Below are 25439 nucleotides of genomic sequence, written 5' to 3'. Positions count from 1 at the left end.
TCTGGTGTTTAGCAGGTCTTAAAATTAGATAAATACTTCCAGAGATGAACTGCAGAACGTGACAGAGTCCACTGTGTCATTATTTATTTAACAAAAACTGCACCAAAAAGCAGTGTGTGAAAAACTAAAGGCAGATTTAATAGCTTGTAAAAACCACCTTTAGCAGCAATAACTTGAAATAATCATTTTGTGACTTTCTCATGACAGCCTCTCATGACCCGGGACAGTTTATGTCCAGCTCTCACCTTGGCATCTCAGCCTGAGGTCTGGGTCACCGTAGCTCCTTGATCCTTGCGCTAAATTCGCAGGGACGTCTACTTGTGGGAAGATTGAGAACTGAATGTTTTCTACTGTGGATAATCTTTCTCGCTTACGAATGACGGGCTTCAGATTGTTTGGAAATGGCTCTATAACTCTCCCCAGGTTGATGGACAGCTACAATTGCTTCTCTAAGATCATTACTGATACCTCCTTGGCTTTGTGTTAACAAACACCTGAAGGCTCCAGAACAACAAACTAGGGATGCAACGATACCAATTTTTTCAAACCGATACGATACCGATACTTGGATCTGAGTACTTGCCGATACCGAGTACAAAAACCGATACTTCTACCACACACACACATACAATTAATTGGAAGACAGGTTTTATTATATTCCCTGTCGATAAAAAATTAAATCTTAATAAAAATGACCACAAAAAAATTTAAAGTGAAAAATAAGCACTTCTGTTAAATTATTGCAGAGTCTCCACATTGTAATTTAACAAAATATCACTGAACTATTGGCACTGTCTCGAGCTTTCAGAATAATAAATAAACATTTCTGTTTGGAATAAAATAAATGCAAATTAGGTTTGAGAATAAAATAAACTTTTAAATTATTGCAGAGTGTCCATATTGTAAACAAACAAACAAAATAATTATTATTAAATAAATAATAAATAAAATAGTAATTGGCCCCCTAGTGGCCAATCTAAAAAACTACAACAGAAATGACAAGCCACCCTCTGGTTAATGAAATAAGTTGGTATCGGTTCATGGTATCGGTTAACTTTTACACACATTTTACAGTATCGGCCCAGATACCCGATACCAGTATCGGTATCGGTGCATCCCTACAACAAACTGCTTTTTTTAGAGGTCCTCACACTCACTCGTTATCAGTTAATCAAGTGCATTTGATTAGCAGCACCTGGCTGCTAGTTAGCATCTTAATTCCTTCAGAAGCGGTAAGATTTTCACACCATGCGTCTAGATTTTGTTAAATAAACAGTACCACAGCGTAACACCTCATGCCTTCGTCTTGTATTAAACAAATACGGAGCGGATCATTTTTATTATGTCCTGATTTAAACTGGTTTGTCCATATTACCACTTCAACAAGCGCCACAATTACTCCATTAAAATGTATATCATTTAATTCATAGACTTTAAAAGTACTGCGAACGTATCACATCCTGTGACCGTCGATCATTTCCTCACTTGCGGTAAACCTGTGAGGCGTGCGAGTAGCTTTCCTTCCAGGAGTGGAATCGCTGGATGAAATTGCTGAGGTTTTGCTTGCTGGGGATCACATAGCCCTTAAAGATCTTGTCCAGGGAGATGCTTTGGAAGCACAGGCGAATGATCTCATTACTCATCTGCAACATAGCAGAAAACAAACACTGTCTCACACACTTGTCACAAATAATGAGCTTCGGGGGACCAAGTTACAGACACTGAGATTTACATTTATTACACGCTCAAGTGCTGAGCTATAATAACAAGTCACTGTTATACAAAAACCCTGGATACGAAGTAGTCTTACAGTACAAAGTCATTAGCTGCAAAAAGGGGGACAAACAGCAAGCAAAACCAAGGTATTAGCTTATTCATTACTCGCTCCAAAGCACACACTTTGGTTTTTCTAAAGCTTTGCTGAAGAGACAGAACTATTACAGCGGTTAGACTGGACTAACTCAGCATGAATGTTAGGTCTAGCTCCATTTAGTCTCACTGTTAATTAGTAAGTGATCAGGGTTCCTACTGTTGGCAAAAATGAATAAAAGTTTCCTAAAAGTGACATCACAAAGCGACACGGCTCAAAAAAGGTTTGAAAAGCAGATTGTTTTGTATTAGAGTGAACATAAGAATGGCACACAGGCTTCGCAGGTGACAAACAATGCTGTAAAATAAATTCTGCTCGCTAATGCAACTGACAATTTGCCAAAAATAAAAAGAAATACTGATTCAAAGAAGTAAATCTAACAAATGAAAACGCGAAATGACAAACAAACTTTGAAAATAAGTCAAAGAAATGTGCCACGCTTCAATAGGATGCATTCATTTCATTCCTCAGCCACCCTAATCATGTGTGTTTGAGGAGTGTAATAGGCTGACGACAGCACAGTGAAAATACAAATGCAGAAATCCAAGTCGTAAGAAATAAAAGGGATCAGGCTAGCTCGACAGCTCGGATCTGGTACCTCTTGACTTTCCCACTAAAGGTCACATATGGCATTGACTCAAAATGACAGACCTTAAACTTGCTTTACACTCGAGGCCTTGCCGTGTAACACTTAGCTTGAACTCAATATTTGATCGTATTCATGAGTCTCAAGGCCCAGATTGAAGCGGTTAGCTGCAAATATCCCCTGCAGGCTCGGTCGCACCGCCAGATGTGGGCTGCGCAGGGGTAGGCACATCTGTATCGATTCAATTCAGACGCTCGCAAATGCATGCTAATATCGGTGCACACGCATACGCGCGCACACACACTTTCAGGTGTGGCTTTAAACTACAGAGGGAAAAAGGGTAAGGCTTAAAGTGAGTATAATTCAAGCAGGCGCACATTTCATAAAAGGCCCTATTTGATGTGCCTGGTGTCAGTCAAGCGTGTTGCCTGTGTCACGCACACACACAAATGCACACAGGTAGGAGGTTATAAGAGTGGAGGAAGCGAGGCGAAGGAAGGAGAGGGTGTAATTATTGAGGATGATGTGTATAGAGGCCTATGTGGAATGACAGCTTCCCTTTCATTTCTCTGATCACTGGTTTAATCCTGACAGAGCTGCAGCAGGCCACGGAGCTGCTCTGTCTGCTTACCTGCTCAGGCTCCAGCACGCTGCCTTTGTGTGTGTGTGTGTGTGTGTGCGTGCTGGTACACCTGTGAGCGTGCATGTGATAGGGTGACACAAAGCATATGTAGGCGTGCATAGCTTTGCCTTTTCTTGTGTCAAACCGAACACTGTTTTTCTGTTTATGTGTGTGTGTAGGATGCAACGGTGTGCGTGAGAGCGCTCGCCGCCCTGAAAAATGTGCTGCACAGGCTGATTACAGCGGCAAGCAAATGCTGCTTTTAATGAGGGAGGGGCGGTGGGGGGGAGAAGATGGAAACGCAGGAAATTAAATTGATATGTAAATGATAGAAATTCTCATTTGAGCTGAAGGTTGAGAGTGCTACAGCATTAACCAGCTTATGAGTTAATAATGATTTCTTTTCCTCACCCCCTTCTCTTTTCCTTATTGGTCTGACTCCCTCTATCTCTCTCTCTTTCTCGGGAAAAAAATAAAGTATGTGTAGGAAGGAGAGGAGGGACACGATGAAGACAACATATGTCCCTGAGTCGTAACTCTCCAGGGATTTTCCCCCTAAGCTCTTGTATAATCTGTTTCCTCAGAATCTGCAACTCTTCAGAAAGACATTACAACAGCCGAGTCTTGAAAGTACATATCCACTGGACCTTTAGTTCGTCCTCCTCTTCAAACCAGACATCACTCCTCTTTGGTTTTTCACAGATGGTGTTGAATACATCTCAGACGGGCATTAAGGAGATGAAGGATGTCAGGCAGCTTGTAAAAGTAGCGTCGCTCCGTGTAGAAAGGCAACATCAGCCGCAGATACAGAGTGTACCAGAAGCAAATGAGTATAGAATGATCGCCGTGGCTATTATCAACCAGTAGGGTTATTATTTTCTCTCGCCTCTCTTTGGTATTAGCTGGAACGAAACAGCCCAGTCAAAAGTCCTTGCCCTGCAGCCTTTGGTGATTGGAAAATGATATTAAACCAGACATTGTGTTCCCCCAGTGCAAAGAGAGGAGCAGGGGGAAAAAAGAGAAGAAACACAAAGCTGCAACAAATGAAAAAAATCTTTGAGGCCCTGAAGGGGAGAGAGGGGCAGTGGCAAGTCTCACACACACACAAATCTTGGGATACAATGCCGACTCACACAGTTACAGACCTGAAAAAGAAAGGAAAAAAGAACCCACACAGAGAACACACAAAGTGAATGCATTACACACTTAAAAAGAGGCAGACCTCCACATGGTATCAGGGCAGAAATGACCAACCTTGATTAGAAAGTATTAGCCAAAATACATATATATATATATATCATACACACAGTTTTGGGGAGTAACGGAATACATGTACTGCCGTTACGTATTTAAAATACAAAATATGAGTAACTGTATTCCGTTACAGTTACCGTTTAAAAAGGTGGTATTTAGAATACAGTTACTTTGTTGAAATAAATGGATTACACGGCGGTACTTCCCTGTTTCATATTGTGGCGGGTCAGGACTGTTTGGGTTTTGTTTGACAGCTACGTTCTGTTGTTCCAGGTGGCAGCGTTATGGTTGCCATGGTTACAGGGTGACGCTCTCTCTCTCTGTGTTTCCTGGGTGAGAGAGGCCTTTTTGTTGTTGTTGTGCTAAGCTAATAGGCAGAATGCTACCGGCATAGCTCTAAAGGATGTAGCATCATAGGCAGTGTAGTCCGTGCTGCAGGGAGAATGGACTGCCATACACGTTATGTGTCTGTGAGCGAGGGAGGGAGAAAAAGGAAAAGTACGAGCTGTCATCGAGCAAAAACGGGAGCTGGAAGCATGTAAATATAATAATAACCACTGCAGTCAAGAAGAGTGCCTGACGAGCCCAGTTGTAAGTAAGCTATTAAGACTCAACTGTACACCGTGTTCGTGTTTTCCTCCAAAAACAATAAGTTCTGTTGGAGCAGCCTTTCAACGCCTCTCTCTGTCTCTCGCTAGCAAAGTGACCCAGACAACAAAGTAAAGCTAGTTTTCGGCAATGAGCCCGACACAGAACCCACCGTATTAGCCAGAGGTCCTTTACTACGGTTCGGAGCCGCGGACCTTCAGTAACAGTAATAAATCACAGCAATAGTACATTCATGTAGTTGTAAACAGCATGATAATATATTAAGTAATCCAAAGTATTCAGAATACGTTACTCTCATTGAGTAACGTAACGGAATACGTTACAGAATACATTTTGGGGCATGTGTTCTGTATTCTGTAATGGAATACATTTTAAAAGTAACCTTCCCAACACTGCATACACGAATGAAAACCACATCAGCAATCTGGTTCTTCTTCAGAAAACATGAAGAGGTTTCCGATGCCCTGGAATGGAAATAATTCATTTCAATCGCACAATTGGGGGGAAGAGAAAGCCTCCCGTCCACCTGAGGAGATGGAAAACATAAAGTAAGCAATGCTGCGGGAGAGGCTGTCGCTATTTTAGCTGCGAGCCACACAGGTTTCCATTCCCTGCATTACACATAATCACGTGCGTCAGTGCAGAGGGAGCAAAAATACACATGTGGTTGTACTTCAAGATCTGCGGGTTTTGTTTTTTTTCAACCTGCATACCTCAATATGCAACATGCATAGTTTGGGGTCAGCGGTCAGGAGTAAATACTGCGACCCTGCAGGGCAACTTTATTGCATTTAAGCTCAGTCTCTGCAAGGCATCTAAGTGGCTGTGAATTTCCTCCTCTTCAGATATCAACAACTATACGTGAGTTTAAGGACTCAGAGGGCTCAGTAATGCCTTTTGTGGCATCACTGAAGAGCTATAGAAGATATCAAAACATTATGTCAGATGATGAAAATCTAAACGGATGCAATGCTCTCACGGCTGTGATTCTGATAGACTAGGTTAGAAAGCCATTGCGTATTCCCGGCCTTCTCCTTTTGAGTAAAACAATCCAACTGCGAGCCATTTAACTCCTGTGGTTAGTCCAAGGTGGCAGAACCAGCAACGTGCTCTGCCCTGATGTACTTTAAAGGTGCGTATCCCTTGGTTTGAAAGGTTTGAAGTCTGGCCCTGTCGGATTAATGAAGCCACATCCACACTTAGAAAATAATTACACCAAATTTTTTGTTTGAACCAGCAAGTTCTGATGTATTATCACAGGAATAAGAGAGAGGGGGGGGGGGGGGGGGGGGGGAGGCAGAAAAGAAGATGATGAGGATGATGCCAAAATGAAGGCACACATAAAAGACTTCAAGAAAAAAGGAAAAAAGTCATGCAACAGGGCAGCAAATGATTGTAACAATGAGGGTTCAGGACATAATTATTTGAGGTTAAACATTTTTTCTCCTGGACTGCGGAGCTGTCAATTGAAATGAAAAGAGCTGGGGTAATGAAAGTTGTGATGGGGCCTTTTATTCGGTGCACTCAGTCGCAGGGTATTGTATCTCTGCTGTCTGAACACCCAGGATGAGCGGGAGGGAGCATCAGTGGTGGTGTTGCTTTATCAGAACAAGACAAAACCCTAATCCAAATGGAGAGCTGATCAGCTGGGGAAAGGACATTCTGACAGCGAAAGGTTATCTGCTAATATTGCACCGCCGACTTATCTGCCGAATGCAGGGTTGCTCGAGTAAAGAACTTTGAAGTATCACATCTCCAAATATTCTACAACAAAGGTGTTTGAAATATTCATGGGGGGATTGTTGGACAAGCCTGTGTATATGCAAAGATGTCTGTCTGATCTGCGCGGCAGACGTGTTTTAAACTGAACTCTGTGACAGGCATCGCTGTTAGCATCCAGAGTTCACTGTTATGCCTTCAGTTCACACTATGAGCAACCAAGGATTAGCAGTGCTCGCCGTAAGTGCACGTATGGTCCCAGTGCAATAGGATGGTTAAATGGACGAGGACGTTTAAAAGTTGTGTTATTTTTCCATTTTCTAAGATATGCTGCTGTCACTATTTTTTCCATGTTTATTCTTTTGACCTTTATGTTGCGCAAATGGAAACTTAAAAAAGAACTTTAACTAGAGGTAAGACTTCCTGCTAGCATCGTTATTTAGTAGATAATGAGGTGTTTCTATGTCATGTAAAGGCATATTGTGTATATGCATTTATAAGATGAAATGTTTAAGTGTTATATCATTAATAAACATTTATTATCACATAACAATGCATTCATTAACATTATTAACACCTTTTTTCTTTTGAAGCAGAAACAATGCGAGCAATCCTATTTAACACACATTCCAGATCATCTTAAGAAAACATTGTTCTCAGTTCAGATCTGGTGGCTATAAAAAGATTAATTAAATGTTACTTAATGCATTGTTAACTGGTAATAAGGAAGCCACATGGTGGTCAGGGCTGAGCTGGACATGCTTTACTGGAGGGCTGCTACAGTATAAACAAGGACATGTTTGACTGAACCAGCATAAGACAGTCCTGGCCATCCCATTAACACACACACACACACACGCACAAAATCCCTCAAAGGTGAGTACACAGAGTGTTGACCTACCCACTCGCTGCACTGGACGGTAAAGTCAACAGCAAAGAGTAAGATTTATTCATCCCCATCCGTCGCTCTTTTCTGTAAACTCCTTCCTATATAAAGTTCCTGTATATACAATAATCTACAGGTTTTCTGTCTGAGAAATGCCAAATGTCAAGTTCTGCGTAACACTTCACATAAAAGAGACTTCACTGACAGAGTCTAGGGTGCTTCTGCTTCTTCTATACTCATCGTGAGCCTTTACCTGGCATCTTTGTACCGATGCACACTAAACGTTCAAAAAGTAAGGAACACACTGGTATTCTGTAGACACCGAGCCATGTGTATGTGATGGGCCACGAGCCAGTGTCATCAGTCATGCAGTGCCTAAATTCAACATCCAAGCAGGTGCTGTTGGGCAGAGTTGGCCCTACAGTGTTAAATGGACTGTTTAGCTGGCTAAGCCAACCCAGAGCTGTAAAGCGCAGCAGCTAAAGCCTCAAAATTCTCAGTTTGCCCATAATTCATCATACTGTGCTTCTGTGGCGGCTTTACACCAGCCAATATGCTTTGCTGTCCGAAGCCATGTGTTGTGTCACAGTGCCCTGAGCAGAAAGCCACACTTTGCATGCACTTTGGTAGCTGTCCTGGAAATAAAGCAGCCTATCACTAAAATGTGATAGCTTACCTACAAGTTAAAATGAAGGCAGCTTCAACTCAGCTAAAGCTGCATATCATTTGCAAAACTAAGGATGATGGGAGGTGTTTTCTGCAACTTACAAACTGACTTTCCTTTTGCATTGAAGTTCAAATGTTTTGGTTGCTAATTTTGTTTAAATCAGTTAGTTTACTGCTCAATAACACTGTCTTTTCACCTGGGCAACCTTAGTTGTGACTCTACACTGATCAGGCACAACATTATGACCACCTGACCACCGAAACAGCCCCAACCCACTGAGGCATGGACTCTAGTAGACTCCTGAAGGTGTGCTTTGGTATCTGCACCAAAATGTTAGCAATACATCCTTTAAGTGCTGTAACTTGTGAGTTTCTCAATGGACTGGACCTGTTTGTTCACCGTTTCCCAATGACGCTTGATTGGATTGAGATCTGGGGAATTTGGAGGTTGTTGTTGTGCTCCTCATATCATTCCTGAACCATTTTAGCTTTGTGGCAGGGTGCATTACCCTGCTGAAAGAGGCCACAGCCATCAGGTAAGACTGTTTCCATGAAAGGGTGTTTATGGTCTCCAACAATGCTTACAGTAGATGCATGTCAAAGTTACATCCACATGGATAGAAGGAGCCAAGGTTTCCAAGTAGAGCATTGCCTAAAGCATCACACTGACGTTGCCAGCTTGTCTTCTTTCAACAGTGCATCCTGGTTCCATGTGTTCCCCTGGTAAGCAACGCACCCGAACATCCACATAATGTAAAAGAAAATATGATTCATTAGACCAGCCACCTTCTTCCATTGCTCTGTGATCCAGTTCTGATGCTCGTGCACTCTTTGCCCACCTACGCTCCATATGCAACAAACTACAATGCACTGTGTATTCTGACACCTTTCAGCATCACATTTTTTGGCAATTTCAGCTACAGTAGCTCGTCTGTTGAATCGGAAAACACGGGCTAGCTTTCATTTCCCACAATGAACCTTGGCTGCCCATGACCCTGTCACTGGTTCACCAGTGTTCCTTCCTTGGACAACCTTTGATAGATAATGACCACTGCAGAGTGGGAACACCCCGGCAGTTTTGGAGATGTTCTGACCCAATCATCTAGCCCAGCGGTCCCCAACCCCCGGGCCGTACCGGTCCGTGAGTCGTTTGGTACCGGGCCGCGAGAGTTGAGGCTCAGGTGTGAAATGTATAGTTTTCAGGGTTTTTATCGGTTTTCAGCGTTATTTTGTTATCGTTTTTATCGTTAACTCGGTTTTCCTTGGTCTTTTCACGTGTGTTATGAATACATTTTCTTTTTTTTGGTACCGGTACTAGTTTTATTTTGTTGTATTTATCCGCGACACCTTAAAGGCCGGTCCATGAAAATATTGTCGGGCATAAACCGGTCCGTGGCGCTAAAAAGGTTGGAGACCGCTGATCTAGCCATCACAATCTGGGCCTTCTCAAACTCGCACGATGACTCTCAATTGCCCGTTTTTCGTGCTTCTAACGCTTCAACTTTAAGGACAAAATGTTCACTTTTTTCCCTGATATATTCCCTGATGTTATTCACTTCACCTGTTCGTGGTCATAATGGTATGCCAGATCGGTGTGTACGAAATATGTTTTACACCCTTTGCTGCACCGTTCATGGAGCTCTTTGGAGAATTTTGATGCGGCATCAAACTGGCAGTGTACTCGACCTCTGGCTACACTTTACCTCTTGCCCCCGCAGCTGCTCATCCAACAGACTGGCACAGCAGAAGGTCGCTTCTTGCACAAAAACAGATGTGTCCGTCATCCTCATCAATTTCTGGCCATTAAGTGTAATTCTTTGGAATGTGAAAATAGGGAAACATAAGAAGTTGAGACAAAGGCAGTAAAGAAGAAGGCCGGACCATTTAGAAATGGTGCACAATGGAAGGTTAAAATAAAAGCATGGACTGAAAAAGATTGTTTAGAAATGGAATTGAAGAGATGATGGAGGTACACAGAGAGGGAGAGAAGAAAAAGAAAACAAAGAATGTGGATAGTTGAAGGTGAGAGGTGGCGAGCCCAGTGCCTCATTAAATAAAAACTCTCAAGAGTCAGAGTCAGGAAGCAGATGCTAGAGCTTCAATGGTGTTTTGAACAGAGAATCACAGATCAAAAGATAAAGTCTGTGTGACCTTTCAGACAACGTCCCCGGGGAGGCGAACGGAAAGACAAAGGCACCCACACACACATTCTCTGAACTGGCTTCTTATCCTCTGTGGCGTCCTCAGGGCTGTGCTGTAGGCCTTCCATTGCGATATACATCGCTACGTTGCCCACCAACTTGCACACACAATATCTGTTCAAAAATAACATTCAAGACATCCCACATCACAGAGCCGCATCGAGGCTTTCACTGGATTACGCTTAGGCGTGACATAACGCAGATCATGCAGAAAAAAGGATTTCCTTTCAAAACACAGCAGATGCTGTAAAATCGTATATCTCATCTCGAGAGAGAACTGCTCTCTGATGTTTGCGTACCTACAAAGTGCAAGAATGGGAACGGCAAGAAAAAGAGAGAGAGTGGCACTCATAGGTTCTCTGTGTCTATAAAGCTCATGGAAAACAGCTGTTGAGTCACTTGGAATAAAATGTATAACCTGCTCGTTGCACTGACATTAAATACATTTCAATCTGCATCCCTAAGCAGGACAAGTTTGTGTGTGTTCAGTATGTGCCGCTTGGGATCTGAAAAAGAGGTGTGCAAGGTGAGAAATAACTTCATGTAGGAAAAGGTATAAAGCGACCGGTCATAAATCAAGAGCAAGTAGGTGGTTGAAAGAGGGGAACGGTGTAGGAGCTCATAATGGATAATGAGGGACTTTAAAGGCCAGCGTACTGGTGAGACAACAGCTTCACGGTTCACTTCAAATTTATCAGTTCTAACAGCAGGAACAGTCAAGCTCAGCATAGAGCAGGTAGCTGGCCATCATCAAAACACTCTTTCAAACCCAGCGGCAGCAACATGCCCTCCATTAGCCTTTAAACAGAGAAGATAAACAAGACAAGGACAGAAAACGATGGAGGAAAACAGTAAAATAATGAGCTGTTTCAGAGCACTGAAGGTTAACTGTACGCCAAAGAAACCTGCGTGCTATTCTTCAAACTTTGTGGCGCTGTTTTCGTCTCAAACCTGATCGTGCTGTACGCGAAACAATTTTAGCGTGCGCTTCAATGCGCATGCTTTCGTGGGTCAGCTGACCTTTTTAGGAACCTCAAATGAGGGGATGTAAGCAGCGTTTGAGGCTCAGCCCTGCTCAGAGCAAAAGTGCTTTGCATGATTGTTACCACTCACTCTGGCATGGGAGGGAAATCTGTATGCCCGGGAGCTATAATATAACTTGTGTTCTCTACTTACATACATATTTATGCTCTAACTCTCCTTTTCCACAGTCACGGAGAGTAAATTATTGTGACTTCATTGTTAGTCAATCTGGAAAGTTAAGAATACAGCTTTAAAAAAAAAAAAGTTTACCCCCACAGGCCAGACTTGACAGTCTAGGAATTTTAAATCCTTGAAATGCATTTGATTGTTGGCGTATTGACTGAAAATGATATTGCAAAATGAGAATTTGCAGGGGGCTGAGGGAATGAAAAGGATTTCTGTCAGGATTATCCAATCTTTGTCTGATTATCCAGGAAACATGGAGCGGTGTCAGGTAGAGGAGGTTGTAATTGGGGGTGTGCAGTTTCAGTTTCTGTATGAACATGCGTTTGTGCTTCGAGTGTGTGTTTTTTCTTTGAAAAGCAGTGGCATTTTTGCACACTGATTGAAATAATTAGCATGAGAATTGAACCATCACAAAGCAACAGTACGCTGTATGATTACTTCTGCGCGTGCTTGAATTCGAGTTGTCTGTTAGCGTTTACCTTTCGAGCTTTGCGAACAACAAAGAGCGTTTCTTTGGCTGCGATGTAAAGAAAACGTCTAAAAAAGGCATTTCGCATGAGGCAGATCACTTGTTGGCTGTCAATGTGACACTTTGTCAGAGAGGATTTCACCATATCCATTATTGTGATGTTCTGTCTTCCTCTAGAGGAAATGTTTTGCACGAGTGAGCGGGTAATTTTTAGGTAGCTATAGTGAAACCGATTAAAAGTGACGTTGTTAAAGTTGGATGATCTGATATCGTCGTGTTGGTGTTGTTCCCAGATCATCATGAAAATGTTGTTCCAGGTTCAACATTGCAAGTGACCAATCACATTATTGTGACGTTAATCTTTTGCGCACCAACCCATTCGTGCATTTATGAAATTCCAATGTTGCAAGGACAATATCAATTCTGCTTAGCGTTTATTAAAGGGTTAGGGTCAGGGTTAGGGTCCGTTGATCGGCGGACAAAGGCGGTTTCTCGCAGCTTAAGTACAGTTTTTTGTTTTACGGCGGTTTTTCCCGAAGTCGCAAAAGTATGACATCACAACATTCTGATTGGTCACTTGCAATGTTGATCCTGGAACAACCTTTAGTATGATGATCTGGGAACAACACCAACACGAGGATATCAGATCGTGCATTAAAGTTACAGTATGTTCACCACTAGGTGTCAGCAGATTGCACATTGCAGTGGACTGAGTTTTCTTATCTTTCCAGTTCAAGTGCATACTTCCTAGCTATGGTTGCTGTAGGTCAAACACGTTTTAGTCAGCCAAAAGAGATCAAAAACAATCCATTTAGACTGCATAACGGATCCGCCTTGAAGAATTTGCATATCTGTGCATACTGTCAGTCCAACGTTAACCTCAGCTGTCAATGCAAAGTGCGAAGCATCAACCTTTTATTTACTCGGCAACAGGCTGTAAAAGGAGTCCATGAGTCAGTGAATCTTACTTGTGTTTTCAGGGTGTCCTGAACTTTTCTGTTGGCCCTGCTGTTAGTGTCGCTGTTAGCCTCTGCTAGCTACTGTTAGCTACTGTTAGCTACTGTTAGCCGGTATTAGTAAAACTTTCTTTGAAGTGGATCTACAGTTCAGCTTTGATGCTTAGTTACTCATACAATATAAAAAATGTAATCTAACTGTTTATCAAAGGCAAAGTGTGAGTTTAAGGACATTTGAGCCTAACATTAGCTGGCGTAATCTTAGCTTAAAATCAGCTGTTGTTGTTTTTGTTTAGCCAGCTCTTGTCAGCTGTCTGGAAAATGGATGGCTGCTAGTCTAAACTGCTGACAATAAGCAACAATATATGAAATAAATAAACATGTTCGCACTTTTTCATGTGCTACAGTCCTGATTTGAGTTCAGGATGTTAGCCTTTATTCCACCTTTATTTACTCTGGGAGTATTGTTTTATCTGATGCTGCTAACTGGCTAGGTCTCATGTGTATGTCTTGCTTTTCCCTTTTTGTTAGTTATGACCAGGCTGCTATTTTGGTGATAGCTATTGCTAAATTAAACAGTCTGTTGACAGGGTGTAGCCGTTACTTGGATGCAGATGGGAGAGGTGGAGCTGGATGTTTTAGGGGGCAGCATCATGTCAGATTGGTGGCACACCTGTTGTGCATTGGCTAATCACTATTTTGCCCTATTTCAGTAGCTCGTCGGAGGAGAGATGCATTACAGGTCAGTCTGCAGAAACCAGGTAAGAAGCCTTGAAAGGGAACTCTGGGCCGAGCTGAACAGCAGGGCATCTTCGTTAACACGCTGCATGTGTGTGCATAAAGAAAAAAGTGTGAGAACTGCACAACCTGTGTTGGCATTCAAGTGATTAAGTATCATGTCACATACAATTCCTTATTTCTTTCCTTTATCTCAAAGTCGTTGCACTTTTGCACAATAAACAAAAGCGATGATCCACAGAACCAATATCTTCTCCTGCATGGTTGACACAATGATAAAAGAGAAATCTGATTATTCAGCTATAATAATTTTGCCATGCTCGTGTAAACAGTAAAGTCAAATGGCAGTAATGTTTGCGTAGTTACACCCCAATACAAGTATCTCCCAGATATAGTAATGCATATCACAATTGGAGAAGGCAATTAACTTACTAGTGAACAATTTCCCCACTCTTATTTTTAACATTCAGTTGCTTCCAACTAACTGTGAGTGACTGTCTTACTTTTCCCAGTGTTAGGCTGACCAGGTTGCTATTGTGGTGATCCCCAAAGATCCTCTAATTCAGCAGTTGGATGGACTCCAACTTCTCCATCATGGCCTGCAGCCAGCGGCAGTAGTTCTTGTCCTGCTCTGAAAAGCTGCAAGCTTCAAGCACTCTTAAAAACAAACTACAGCAGGTAGAGAACTGGTTCAAGTGTCGCTACATCAAACTCACTGAGACTGTAGTGCAGAACAATAACTACCATCACAAAATAAGGGTAGAGTTAGAGTCTACTCACAGTGATGAATTTACTCGAGAGACAGCTGTTATGTATTGGCACAAACTGTATATTGTAATATTTATTAGTCTGTTTTGTCAAGAATAATCAGACCGAGAGGAGTTGACCCAAAGTGCATCAGAGTTGATTCCAGCGTATTAGCATCTTACATTACAAAATGAGTTGTCTTTCACCGTCCTCAAAGCAATTTTCATTCACTTGAAGGTGTTTACTTCTTTTGTAGGCACAGAGTTTGGTTTAAGTTGTTGCTTATAAGCAGAATTTGTGAGCTCTTCTCTTCGGTAGAACAAAGCAGTGGTTCTTTTAGAAGTCTGTCTATGTCTACATGTATTTTCTTGTCTCATCTTCTTATCACCAGCAAAGCTTTGAAGACTAATATCACTTCCCCTTTATCATTTTAAGTCAAAATTACAATTACAGTGAAATTACAATGCAAAGCAGTGCGGTGTAGTTTTTCTTTATGCATTATGTATTCACTCCGGGCCATTAGAAGCAGCAAGTTACAATAGCTTTGGAAAACAACAATGAAGTATGAGCTATATATAGTCCAAAAATGCTCCCTGTCAAATTTTGACAGCCATCAGCTGCCAGTTTGTCCCATTTCAGCCCCAGCCCATCCAAGGAATCGGCCTCCGTGATTGAACCACTTCCTGTTGTAATACTTTTCATTCAGAGCATTGCTGCCAGCTCCTGGATCATCTCAAACTTGTCCTACATATACAGATGAGTGACTGGGGTGTCATGGTCATCACAGGTGTCGTCGAGAGCCAAGGAGAAAAGGCCAAAATTCTCCGCTTTACTTTTTAACTGAAACTCCAGATTTACTACAATGTGCTCGGTCCATCTTGTTACTGAGGGGTGCGTTCTCAAATAATTTTTCTCAGTTCATATTAGCACAACAGAGGCTACCAGACACTCTTTGATAAACTCCCTATCAGAGAATAGCTTACCGCTCTTTGTGATTTTATGGGAAATTGCAAAGCTGGTCTTGGCTGCTCCGTCCTTGGATGTGCGAAGCTCGGTAAATAAAAAAGTCCTTGTTTCTTTTGGAGCTTTGGTTGCAAACATTCAGATATCCATTCCTGCTCTGCGTCAGTCAAATTCTTGTATTTCTCCATGTGCTCAGTCTCGTAATGGATGATCTGATATCGTCGTGTTGGTGTTGTTCCCAGATCATCATGAAAATGTTGTTCCAGGTCCAACATTGCAAGTGACCAATCACATTATTGTGACGTTATTCTTTTGCGCACCAATCCATTCGTGCATTTATGAAATTCCAATGTTGCAAGGACAATATCAATTCTGCTTAGCGTTTATTAAAGGGTTAGGGTCAGGGTTAGGGTCCGTTGATCGGCGGACAAAGGCGGTTCCTCGCAGCTTAAGTACAGTTTTTTGTTTTACGCCGTTTTTTCCCGAAGTCGCAAAAGTATGACATCACAACATTCTGATTGGTCACTTGCAATGTTGATCCTGGAACAACCTTTAGTATGATGATCTGGGAACAACACCAACACGAGGATATCAGATCGTGCGTCTCGTAATAGTGATTCAAATTGTAAAGACAGCAAACTAAGAACACAGCTTTACCTTGAACTTGAGTAAATAAATAGCAAGACGCCCGTGTCTTGCGATCTAACGTTGGTTATAAACTTCAGATGCAAAACATTTACAGTGAACTTGATTTCACACAAAATCAGAAAGAACGGTAAGCCAGCAAGGAAGCTGAAAGAGGGCAAACTGCATGATGTCAGGGACAAAAGAAGGACCTGATGTGGCCTGTTGGCTGTACAAAGCCCGGATCTGCCTCAAATAAAAATAAAAACTCTGCATTTTGGGCAGCACGGCGGCACGGTGGTTAGCACTGTTGCCGCACAGCAAGAAGGTCCTGAGTTCAATTCCAACATCAGGCCGGGGTCTTTCTGTGTGGAGTTTGCATGTTCTCCCCGTGTTTGCGTGGGTTCCCTCCGGGTACTCCGGCTTCCTCCCACCGTCCAAAGACATGCAGCTTGTGGGGATAGGTTCATTGGATAATCCAAATTGTCACTAGATGTGAATGTGCGAATGAAAGTGAGTGCGAATGGTTGTCTGTCCCTGTGTGTTGGCCCTGCGACAGACTGGCGACCTGTCCAGGGTGTACCCCGCCTCTCGCCCTATGACAGCTGGGATAGGCTCCAGCGCCCCCCGCGACCCTGAAAATGATAAGCGAATGGATGGACGGATGGACTCTGCATTTTGAGAATACAATTGTAGTTTGGTTTCAAATCCTCTGTGGTGGTGTATAAAGGAAAAATTACAAGCATTATGCAGATCTCCAAATACTGGATCTATTCCAAGCTGTCTAGATTTTCTGAATCGTTAAATAGCCATATGATTATTTCACATAAACCATATGACTATGCTTTGCTATTATAGACTGAAAAAGCAGATTCTGAAGTAACTGAACCATCTGCCCACCAAGCCTTTCAACGAAGCATCTTGAAAGATTCAGTCTATCCAATACAAAAACTTTTTTTGTTGTACTTGTGCTGTTTCCAATTAATGCAGGGTTTAAGTGGCCTACAAATTTTCTTCTTTCATTTTACAAAGCTGCCAACCTTTTGTAGATCTGCCACCTCGTGTCATTTGACAGCCAACCGTCTCCCCCTCTTCCCCTGAGCAGCCCACCTGTGAGGCCGTTGAGGTGTGAGGTAAGCCGTCCTTGATGCTCTTTTCCCAGTCGGTGCTTGGGGCAACCAAGGGGCTATCCAAACAGGTCATCTTGCTCAGCTCTGGGTGGGGTCACCCTGCACTGTGCCAAATTGCACAGCGGCGTCAAACATCTCCTCTGTGATTACTGTCTCTGACACATGGCCATAGTAGGCCAGCTGCTCTGCCACCTGCCCATGTAAAAAAGTGAAGCAGAGGAGGAATGAATCAGAGCACTGGTGAAGAGAGGCAGCAATATAAAAGAGAACACAAGGGTACAAAAAAAGGAGGGGGCCGGGCAAGACAGAAAGGACAGGGGATGAGAGCTGAATGAGAAATTTGAAATAAGAAAAAAAAAAAGAGGAAAAGAAATGGAAATGAGCGCTGAGAGAAAGTAAAAGAAAAATGAAAGCGTGACGTGGAATGATGGGGGAAAGACAAAGAGAGGGACCAGAATGGGGATGCAGAATTTCCAAAAAGGAGCAATACATCCAGAGACACCCTGAAATACATAATTAAACTGTGGCATTCAGTGATTTTCTTTTGTGATCTCTCAAAAGCAGGAAACCACTGCGGCCATGAATTTGGAGACATTTTTATTAATTCCTGTGGGTCTCTTTAGATGCAGCTCACTTGGTATTCAGGGACATCATTACTAAAATCTACAAAAGCTCTTATCAGTTATAATACCGCATAGCACTCTGACTGTGTGCGTGAGGGTGTGCGTGCGTCTTTGACGAGGCTTGGCAGCAATCTCGGCTTCACATCTTTTGGCTTCTGAGGAGAATGGGCAGTCCAGCTTTTCTACAGTGTTTTTGACATTTCCATTAGTCAGGATAAAAGCTAAACAGGTATCAGACAAGCTGGACAAGGCTGCATAAAGAGCCGGAACAAAAGTGTTGGAACACCTTTCTCTGATGGGGCCACGTAGATACATGCATACCAAACTAACTACACAATGCCAATTTTTTAAAGCATCATTTAGTCACTGTTTTCTCTATGAAAGTGTGTTTAGCTGCTTGAACCTACTCCCAGGAATTAAGCTGCTCCTCCTGGGATTTTCAATGTCAGAACATTCATTATAGGGCTCAATGGGGCACAACTCTTTCATTAAGAGCTCCATAACACATCTCACAGGGCTTGAGTCGTTATCTGTTGTTTCCATACTCCGCTGCAGCCACATTTGGATAGGAGGGGGATGGGAGGTCAGTGAAAGCTGTGAGGGCAAAGAGGTTCTTCCAGTTGCTGTTTTGTTATGGCGACCTCCTCTCTGAAGTCACAGGAACGGTTCGGCAGAGAACAAAAGCAGCTAAGTTATGCCAATTCTGCAAGATTGGATTGGATTTGAGCTCGAGCTTGCTTCTAGCACAGATAAAAAGTTGGAGGCAAAGATGTTGGGTAAGAAAGCTGAAGGGAGACAGCTCATAAACACTGGGCAGCCACTTTAATAGGCCACAAAAGTGCCGTACCTGAGATGGAAGCTAATCTGCTACCACTGGGAATTGATCCAAGCGGTCATAATCATCTCTGTCATACAAGTTTTTCCACAGTTCAGGGACATTTAACCTGTTATAGTAAAGCTGTCCCTCTGCAGTATGGAATGATTTGGCACACAGGAAAATGTTTACAGTACAAAAACTAAATCATGAAAGTGCATGATATACTTGAACTCATGACAGTATGTAAGTGAGAGGTGAGCATGTGGTAATACTGCCACTGGGCCTCTAAGGCTACGGTCACACTGCAGGTCTTAATGCTCAATTCTGATTTTTTGATCAAATCTGATTTTTTTTCGTCTGGTTGTTCACACTACACATAAATCTGACACCAAACACGCTCTAGTGTGAACGGTTCACGGCCCTCAAAGCGTCCCGCATGCGCAAAAGAAGACGTCACACACAACGCGCTCTGTTCATGGAAGTAAAAATAGCAGCTACAGAGCTAGTAGGTGTTGTTGCAGCAGTCTATCAATTTCTGCACAGTCGTAACCGACAGGATTTTGACAAATTAGTTAGAGAAAGAAGGACACTGAGAAAAAAAGAGAGCCCGTGCTTTAACAATGGCCGCCATGCTTTCTTGTTTGTCTTCAAGTGATGACGTGACGAATCCTACTTCCGGGCCTAAAGTAGTCTGCGTTTAATATGGCTTTTGTGTTGTTAACATGTTTAATGTTTTGTATTTTCTTCTATTTAATCTCAAAAAGCTCCTAAAACAGTCAGTGATCACTGTTGACCTCCCTCGGCTTTTATTACCGCTAATCATTTATTTAAGCTCAGTTTTTAAAACCTTAGGATGTAACTACAGCCCAGCCCATGCAGCAGTATATGAATGACTAACCTCGTATTGTGGATGGATTATCTCAGTTGGTCTCCTGGCTGAAGTTTGGTCCTTTTACAGCATCCTGCCATGCGATTACATTTGTTCCTGACCACCGAGAACACTCACGTTAACTTTTATCCAGTGGAAAAAAAGTTAGCTTGTTTATGCTAACATAGCTGTGTCGCTAGCGGTCACGTAGCACATCATTATATACCAGCTAGCCAAACTTCAGTAACCCTACAAACGTCACTGCTGTTTAGTTTTCTGTCTTCATTTATGTTGGAAGTGATAAAAGAGCTGTACGTTTTAATTTGTTTCCAAAACCCCGCAGTCAGGACATGCTATATTGTATTTAGATAGAAGCTAGCGAGCTAACTTCCTGCTAACTTCTAACTCCGTTAAATGTCATAAATTCCGTTTTCATGGATGCCTGGATGTTAAACTCAATTGTTACACCTGGTAGAGCAGAACGCTGATCATTTTATTAAAGATGAAAGACTTTAGACAGTTTTTCCACTCTCAGTAATGCCATAGTGACCGTTTGATATATGGACCTGCAGCGGAGTTTAGGTCCAGACACGGCTAGTGACGTCAGACTTAACGACCGGATTGGCATCTGTCTTGTGTCAGTGACGTAAAAGACGGATTTAATGCGACATGACCGTTCAAAGAGCAGTCGCTTTCTGAAACATCAGATATGTATCGGATTCAGTACCACATACGAAAGTGACCCAGGTCAGATTTGAAAATATCGGATTTCTGCTGTTCACACTGTCATACCATGATCGGATATGGGTCGCATAGGGTCAAAAAAGTCGTATTTGATGCGCTTTAGCCTTCAGTGTGAACGTTGCCTAAGAGTGAGGTGAGAGACAACTGGCTCTCCAGTCAAAGTCAATGGGACTTTATCATTTCACTATTTCAGAAACTGTACAGATTTAGAAAATCTGAATGCACGATGGAGCCGAGTGAACGAGTGAGAGAAAGCTGCTTATTCAGTTTATGATGATGTCAACACGTAAGGGCAAACACCGCAGTCAAACGGCAAAAAAAGATTTGCACAATTACACCCAAAGACACGCATCCCCCAATTATAACGATGTATATCATAATTGGAGATGGTTGCATTCTAGCTCCATGAAGCCCCACACCCCTGTTCCCACCTGGCCTCCATTTTTCACCAGCAATTTCAGTACAGAAGCAGGTGGCGCCTAAGCTAGCTGCAATATTATCCAAATGATATCACTATGCAAATTACACAGGGAGCTGTCTTGTCCAATAATGCTAACAGGCAGGTACAGCAAAATGTGCGTGCGCCATTGTGTGACTGTAGGTATGTGTGTGTGTGATCACTGTCCATGCTTAGCAGCTGTTCTTTTCAAGGGTAAGGTGCATGAACACACACAAACGCATAAACACTGCAGAGAAGGGATTATGGGTCACCGCATGTAAATGCCAGCAGAGTGTTCCCAGGCAGAGAGTCATAATTAATTCTGTTAATTCAACTGATGAGAGAACAGTGACTGTGCAGGTTCACTGAGCACATGCCTGCAATCTCAACCTGGCCACCATATTCTCAGAATCTGGCATTTTTTTCTCTGCCTATTCTCTTCACTGAAATTGCTTGCATAATTTATGCTAGGTTAAAAAAATAAACGACCAACGCTGTAAAGGGACAAATATGAGTGAAATTAGGAAAATTAGAAGATGTCAGAGGGTTTTCTTAACTCTGTAAAGCCTGGACCATCAAATAACTTTCTTTTAAAAAATGTAAAAAAAAAAAAAAATAATAATAATAATAATAATAATAATAATAATAATAAAATAAAAATATAATAATAATAATAATAAATTTGCATATTTAACTTTAAATTTGTATCTTTTTGCTTAATCTGGCATTTCTGTGCAAGTTGTTGCTTAAAAAATGTATTGTGCAATTTATTCTGGTTTTTCAGGAAAGAAAATCACACTGAGGATGTGGAGTCAAACACTCACATAGTCTCATGTGTCAAGTATGATACAGTTAAACTAGTCTTCTTGCATGGAGCACATTTAGACCAAAACCCGAATTATTTGACCATGTCTATTATTAACCTATACTTATATATAGCCTAAATAGGAACAGAGCTATGCATATCAGCCTTACTGTCCCGTCAGTTTTGTGGTGGCTAATTGTTCACAGACAGCGTGATGAAGAACTAACAGGCTTAACAGGCTTTAAGGTCTTAAAGGTCAACTGAAATCCTTGTAATTTAGAAACTATGATTCTTACAAGTGGTGTGTATTGTCAGCATATAAAAAATTATCATGTAACATTTGACCTCTGATTTCACTTTTATGTTGTACATCTGCCTAAAATGTGTTACATTTTTAAATCATGAAAAAAAAGAATAATTATACTCAAAATTATATTTAAAAGTATAAAATGGATTTCAAACAGGGCAAATAAGAAAAGCCTGTATGTTGCATATGTTTCCATTGCACTACAAACTTCCTAAAGTACATTTAAAAAGTGGAAAAAACTGAATGACTTTACAGAAAATACAATACTATTCCCTCCCTATTTGCGCACTTCTTGTGTTAAATATTAGTGAGGGTTGTCAGAGCATAGGTCGGGGTCGGCACTCGGGCTAGGTATCAGTGTTGGTCAAATTACTTGAAAAAAGTAATTAGTAACTAATTAATGATTACTTCCCGAAAAAAGTAATCCCGTTGCTTTACTGATTACTTATTTTCAAAAGTAATTAGTTACTTAGTTACTTTTCAAAACAGGATTTACACCCTAAATAAGTAATAAAGCAATAGATCTTTCAGCCCAATTCTACTGTTTCTGCATAATCAATCATATAAAATGTTATAAAATGAAAATAAATCTCTTTTAAAACTGGTTTTATTAGTTTATTAGTTTAATTAGTTTAATCATTTAACTTTATGCATCAAGCAAACATTAAATTATATGCAAAGTATAATTTGCATATAATTATTAGGCTAATTTTGACACAAAACACACAAATTTCATATCAATTTACATGCCTCTAAAGACAAAGAAAGTAAAGACACTTTACATTTGGACTGGAAGAAATTTGTTTAACATTTAAACCTATTTTCTACACATTCCAGCACATAAAATAAAATAGTTTTTTGTGTTTACACTCACTCACAAATAGATGCAAGTAAAACACAGCAGAAAATAAATAAAATCAAAGACTCAGTGGTCCAGTTGCTTTATTTTCACCTGTATAGCAGGAGTGGGGCAGGCGGAGGTTTACCCTGGTGCAGGTGTGTCGCGGCGGTCAGTGGAAGGATACGGCAGTTTCTCTGTGAATTTCACCTTCCAGCGGCAGCGTATTCGGTGCTTGCTCGGAAGTTTAGGAGGTTTTTTGCTGTAAAAAGCAGTTTTCTTCCCACGCACAACGGACACTAATGTTTTTGTCACTTTTTACAGAATCAAACTCAAAGTAAGGTCAGTACTTCCACGCTTTAAACGCTGCACGCTCATACTCTGTCGCACTCGTTATATTATCCATTTTTGATCTGCACACAGCTGGTGCGACGAACGTCGCACTCGCTTACATCATTGTCATGAGACACTCTCGCAAAAAAATCGCGGTTAGTTAGTAACGCAGTAACATAGAGTTCTTACGGGAAAGTAACAGTAATGTAATTACCTTTATTGCAATAGTAATCCCTTACTTTACTCGTTACTTGAAAAAAAGTAATCGGATTACAGTAACACGTTACTTGTAACGCGTTACTGCCCATCTCTGCTAGGTATGATACTTGTGGAAATTTTCTATATTAATATTTAAATGTTGTTTTTTATCATTTAAACTAAGGTGATGCCTGTAGCTTGATTTACCACCACTGCATAAGGGGATTAGTGCAATCTTTGACGAATTGGTTACTAAACACTTTTTTGCCTGTTTTCCCTTCATCTCCAGAAACAAACAAAATAAGAAAGAAAAAAACAGAAGTATATACTGTGCACACTGTCTTGACCCAATGACCTGCTGGTATACTGAAATCAGGACAAAGCTACAATAAATCTAATAATAATAATAATAATGTATACTTTATTGATCCCCGTGGGGAAATTACTTGTTTTTCTCTGCATTTGACCCATTCACTCAGTGAAGCAGTGGGCAGCCACTAAGCAGGCGCCCGGGGAGCAGTGTGTAGGGACGGGACCTTGCTCAAGGGTACCTCAGGGTAGCCGTTCAGTGGATTCGAACCCCCGACCTTCCGATCATGGGGCGACCACTCTACCTACTGAGCTTATATTATATTATTCTATATTGAGATTGAACACATGTTAGATTGCATTTGTATTTATGACAGGTTGGGTGATGATGTGGAAGAAGAAGTTATTGTATATATCTATCCATCCATCCATCCATTCGCTTCCACTTATCCTTTTCAGGGTCGCGGGGGGCGCTGGAGCCTATCCCAGCTGTCATAGGGCGAGAGGCGGGGTACACCCTGGACAGGTCGCCAGTCTGTCGCGGGGCCAACACACAGGGACAGACAACCATTCGCACTCACATTCACTCGCACATTCACACCTAGTGACAATTTGGATTATCCAATTAACCTATCCCCACAAGCTGCATGTCTTTGGACGGTGGGAGGAAGCCGGAGTACCCGGAGGGAACCCACGCAAACACGGGGAGAACATGCAAACTCCACACAGAAAGACCCCGGCCTGATGTTGGAATTGAACTCAGGACCTTCTTGCTGTGTGGCAACAGTGCGGCAACAGTGCTAACCACCATGCTGCCCTGTTATTGTATATACTTCATACAATATTACAATATTACATATATGTAGTGCATCAGAGGAAGGAAAAAAAGGGAAAGAACAGCAATCGCTTTTACATACTGGAAAAAAGTTTGGTTGAACACTGGTATTGTCTCTATTCAAAAATGAGCTTTAATAATTTATAATAAATAATTGAATAATTGAATAATTAATCATTTAGCTTTAATAGAAAAACATAAAGCAAACATCTGCCGGCTCACAAAATCTGGTTATGAAGCACCGCTGAGGCAGCGAGTCTGCTCGACGCAGCAGGTAAGTCCTGGAAGTGTGCTATTTCTGGCTTTGGATGACAGCTGTTCATGTTCACAAACACTGGCTGGATTGAGGTAGAGCACATACGGTATGTCGTGATTTGAGCGATATCCCAGTCTAATGTTCATCTGCAATATGAATAATGTTGTTCTAATCCTGCGGAGAGAGTCACTGTGGGTGGCTGGGAAGCCATGACCATCAATTCCTCACCGCTGACAAGGTTTCCATTTCCAGGTTGATGGCTTTACCAACCCAGTGTGAACATTCTGCACTTTCAATTTGTCTGAGGTTTACAGCATGTGAGTGGAAACGCACACACTGAATATGCAATGACAGATGCAGCGAAAAGATTACAGTCGCACTGTCAAAACAGTCATAACAGTCCGAACTTTTCAAAACTGAGCTGCGAGCTACTTTTCTTCAAATGAACATTTTGACTCCTAAAATATGAACTGTAAGAAATGCATGTCTTCCCAACATTATCACATTATCCATATTTATGCATTTTTTATGAGTGATCCTTGTTTAAAGATTTGCTGGGGAACGCATCAGGAGCAAATTATTGGTGACTGCGGTCATGCTGTTAAGTCCTTGAGCACCTGAAATGACTAAATAAAAATAGATAAATAAATAAAAACACATAAATCACTCAGAAAATATACAATTAAATGCACCAAATTAATAGTACATGTAAATTTACATGAAGACTAAATTCTTGCATTTGTTCAAATTTGCTTCTGTATTCTTTAACCCTTTCATTTTTAATTGTGTTCTGCATTGAATCATATCTGTTATTAACC

The 25439-nt window shown here is 41.6% G+C and overlaps 1 protein-coding gene across 2 annotated transcripts in view; it reads right to left on the bottom strand.

Moving 5' to 3' along the window:
• Positions 1–260: 260 nt before the first annotated feature.
• serpinh2 (serine (or cysteine) peptidase inhibitor, clade H, member 2) overlaps positions 261–25439 on the bottom strand; it is a 56489-nt gene continuing 31310 nt past the window's right edge. Inside the window, exons 5-6 of one of the 2 annotated variants that reach the window (XR_014872250.1) lie at positions 1130–1643; positions 261–516 (exon numbers count right to left, since the gene is read on the bottom strand). Coding sequence is in view for 1 of the 2 variants with exons in the window: in XM_085150381.1 (XP_085006507.1) it covers positions 1482–1643 (162 nt within the window). In the remaining variant the exon portion in view is untranslated. Of the gene's footprint in view, positions 1644–25439 lie in introns of both variants that reach the window. The other variant, XM_085150381.1, reaches the window with a different exon arrangement.

Source organism: Neolamprologus multifasciatus, chromosome 3, assembly GCF_963576455.1.
Source record: "Neolamprologus multifasciatus chromosome 3, fNeoMul1.2, whole genome shotgun sequence".
NCBI lineage: Eukaryota > Metazoa > Chordata > Actinopteri > Cichliformes > Cichlidae > Neolamprologus > Neolamprologus multifasciatus.
The sequence above is the reverse complement of the archived record's forward strand: the minus strand, read 5'-3'. Positions and strand labels throughout refer to the sequence as shown.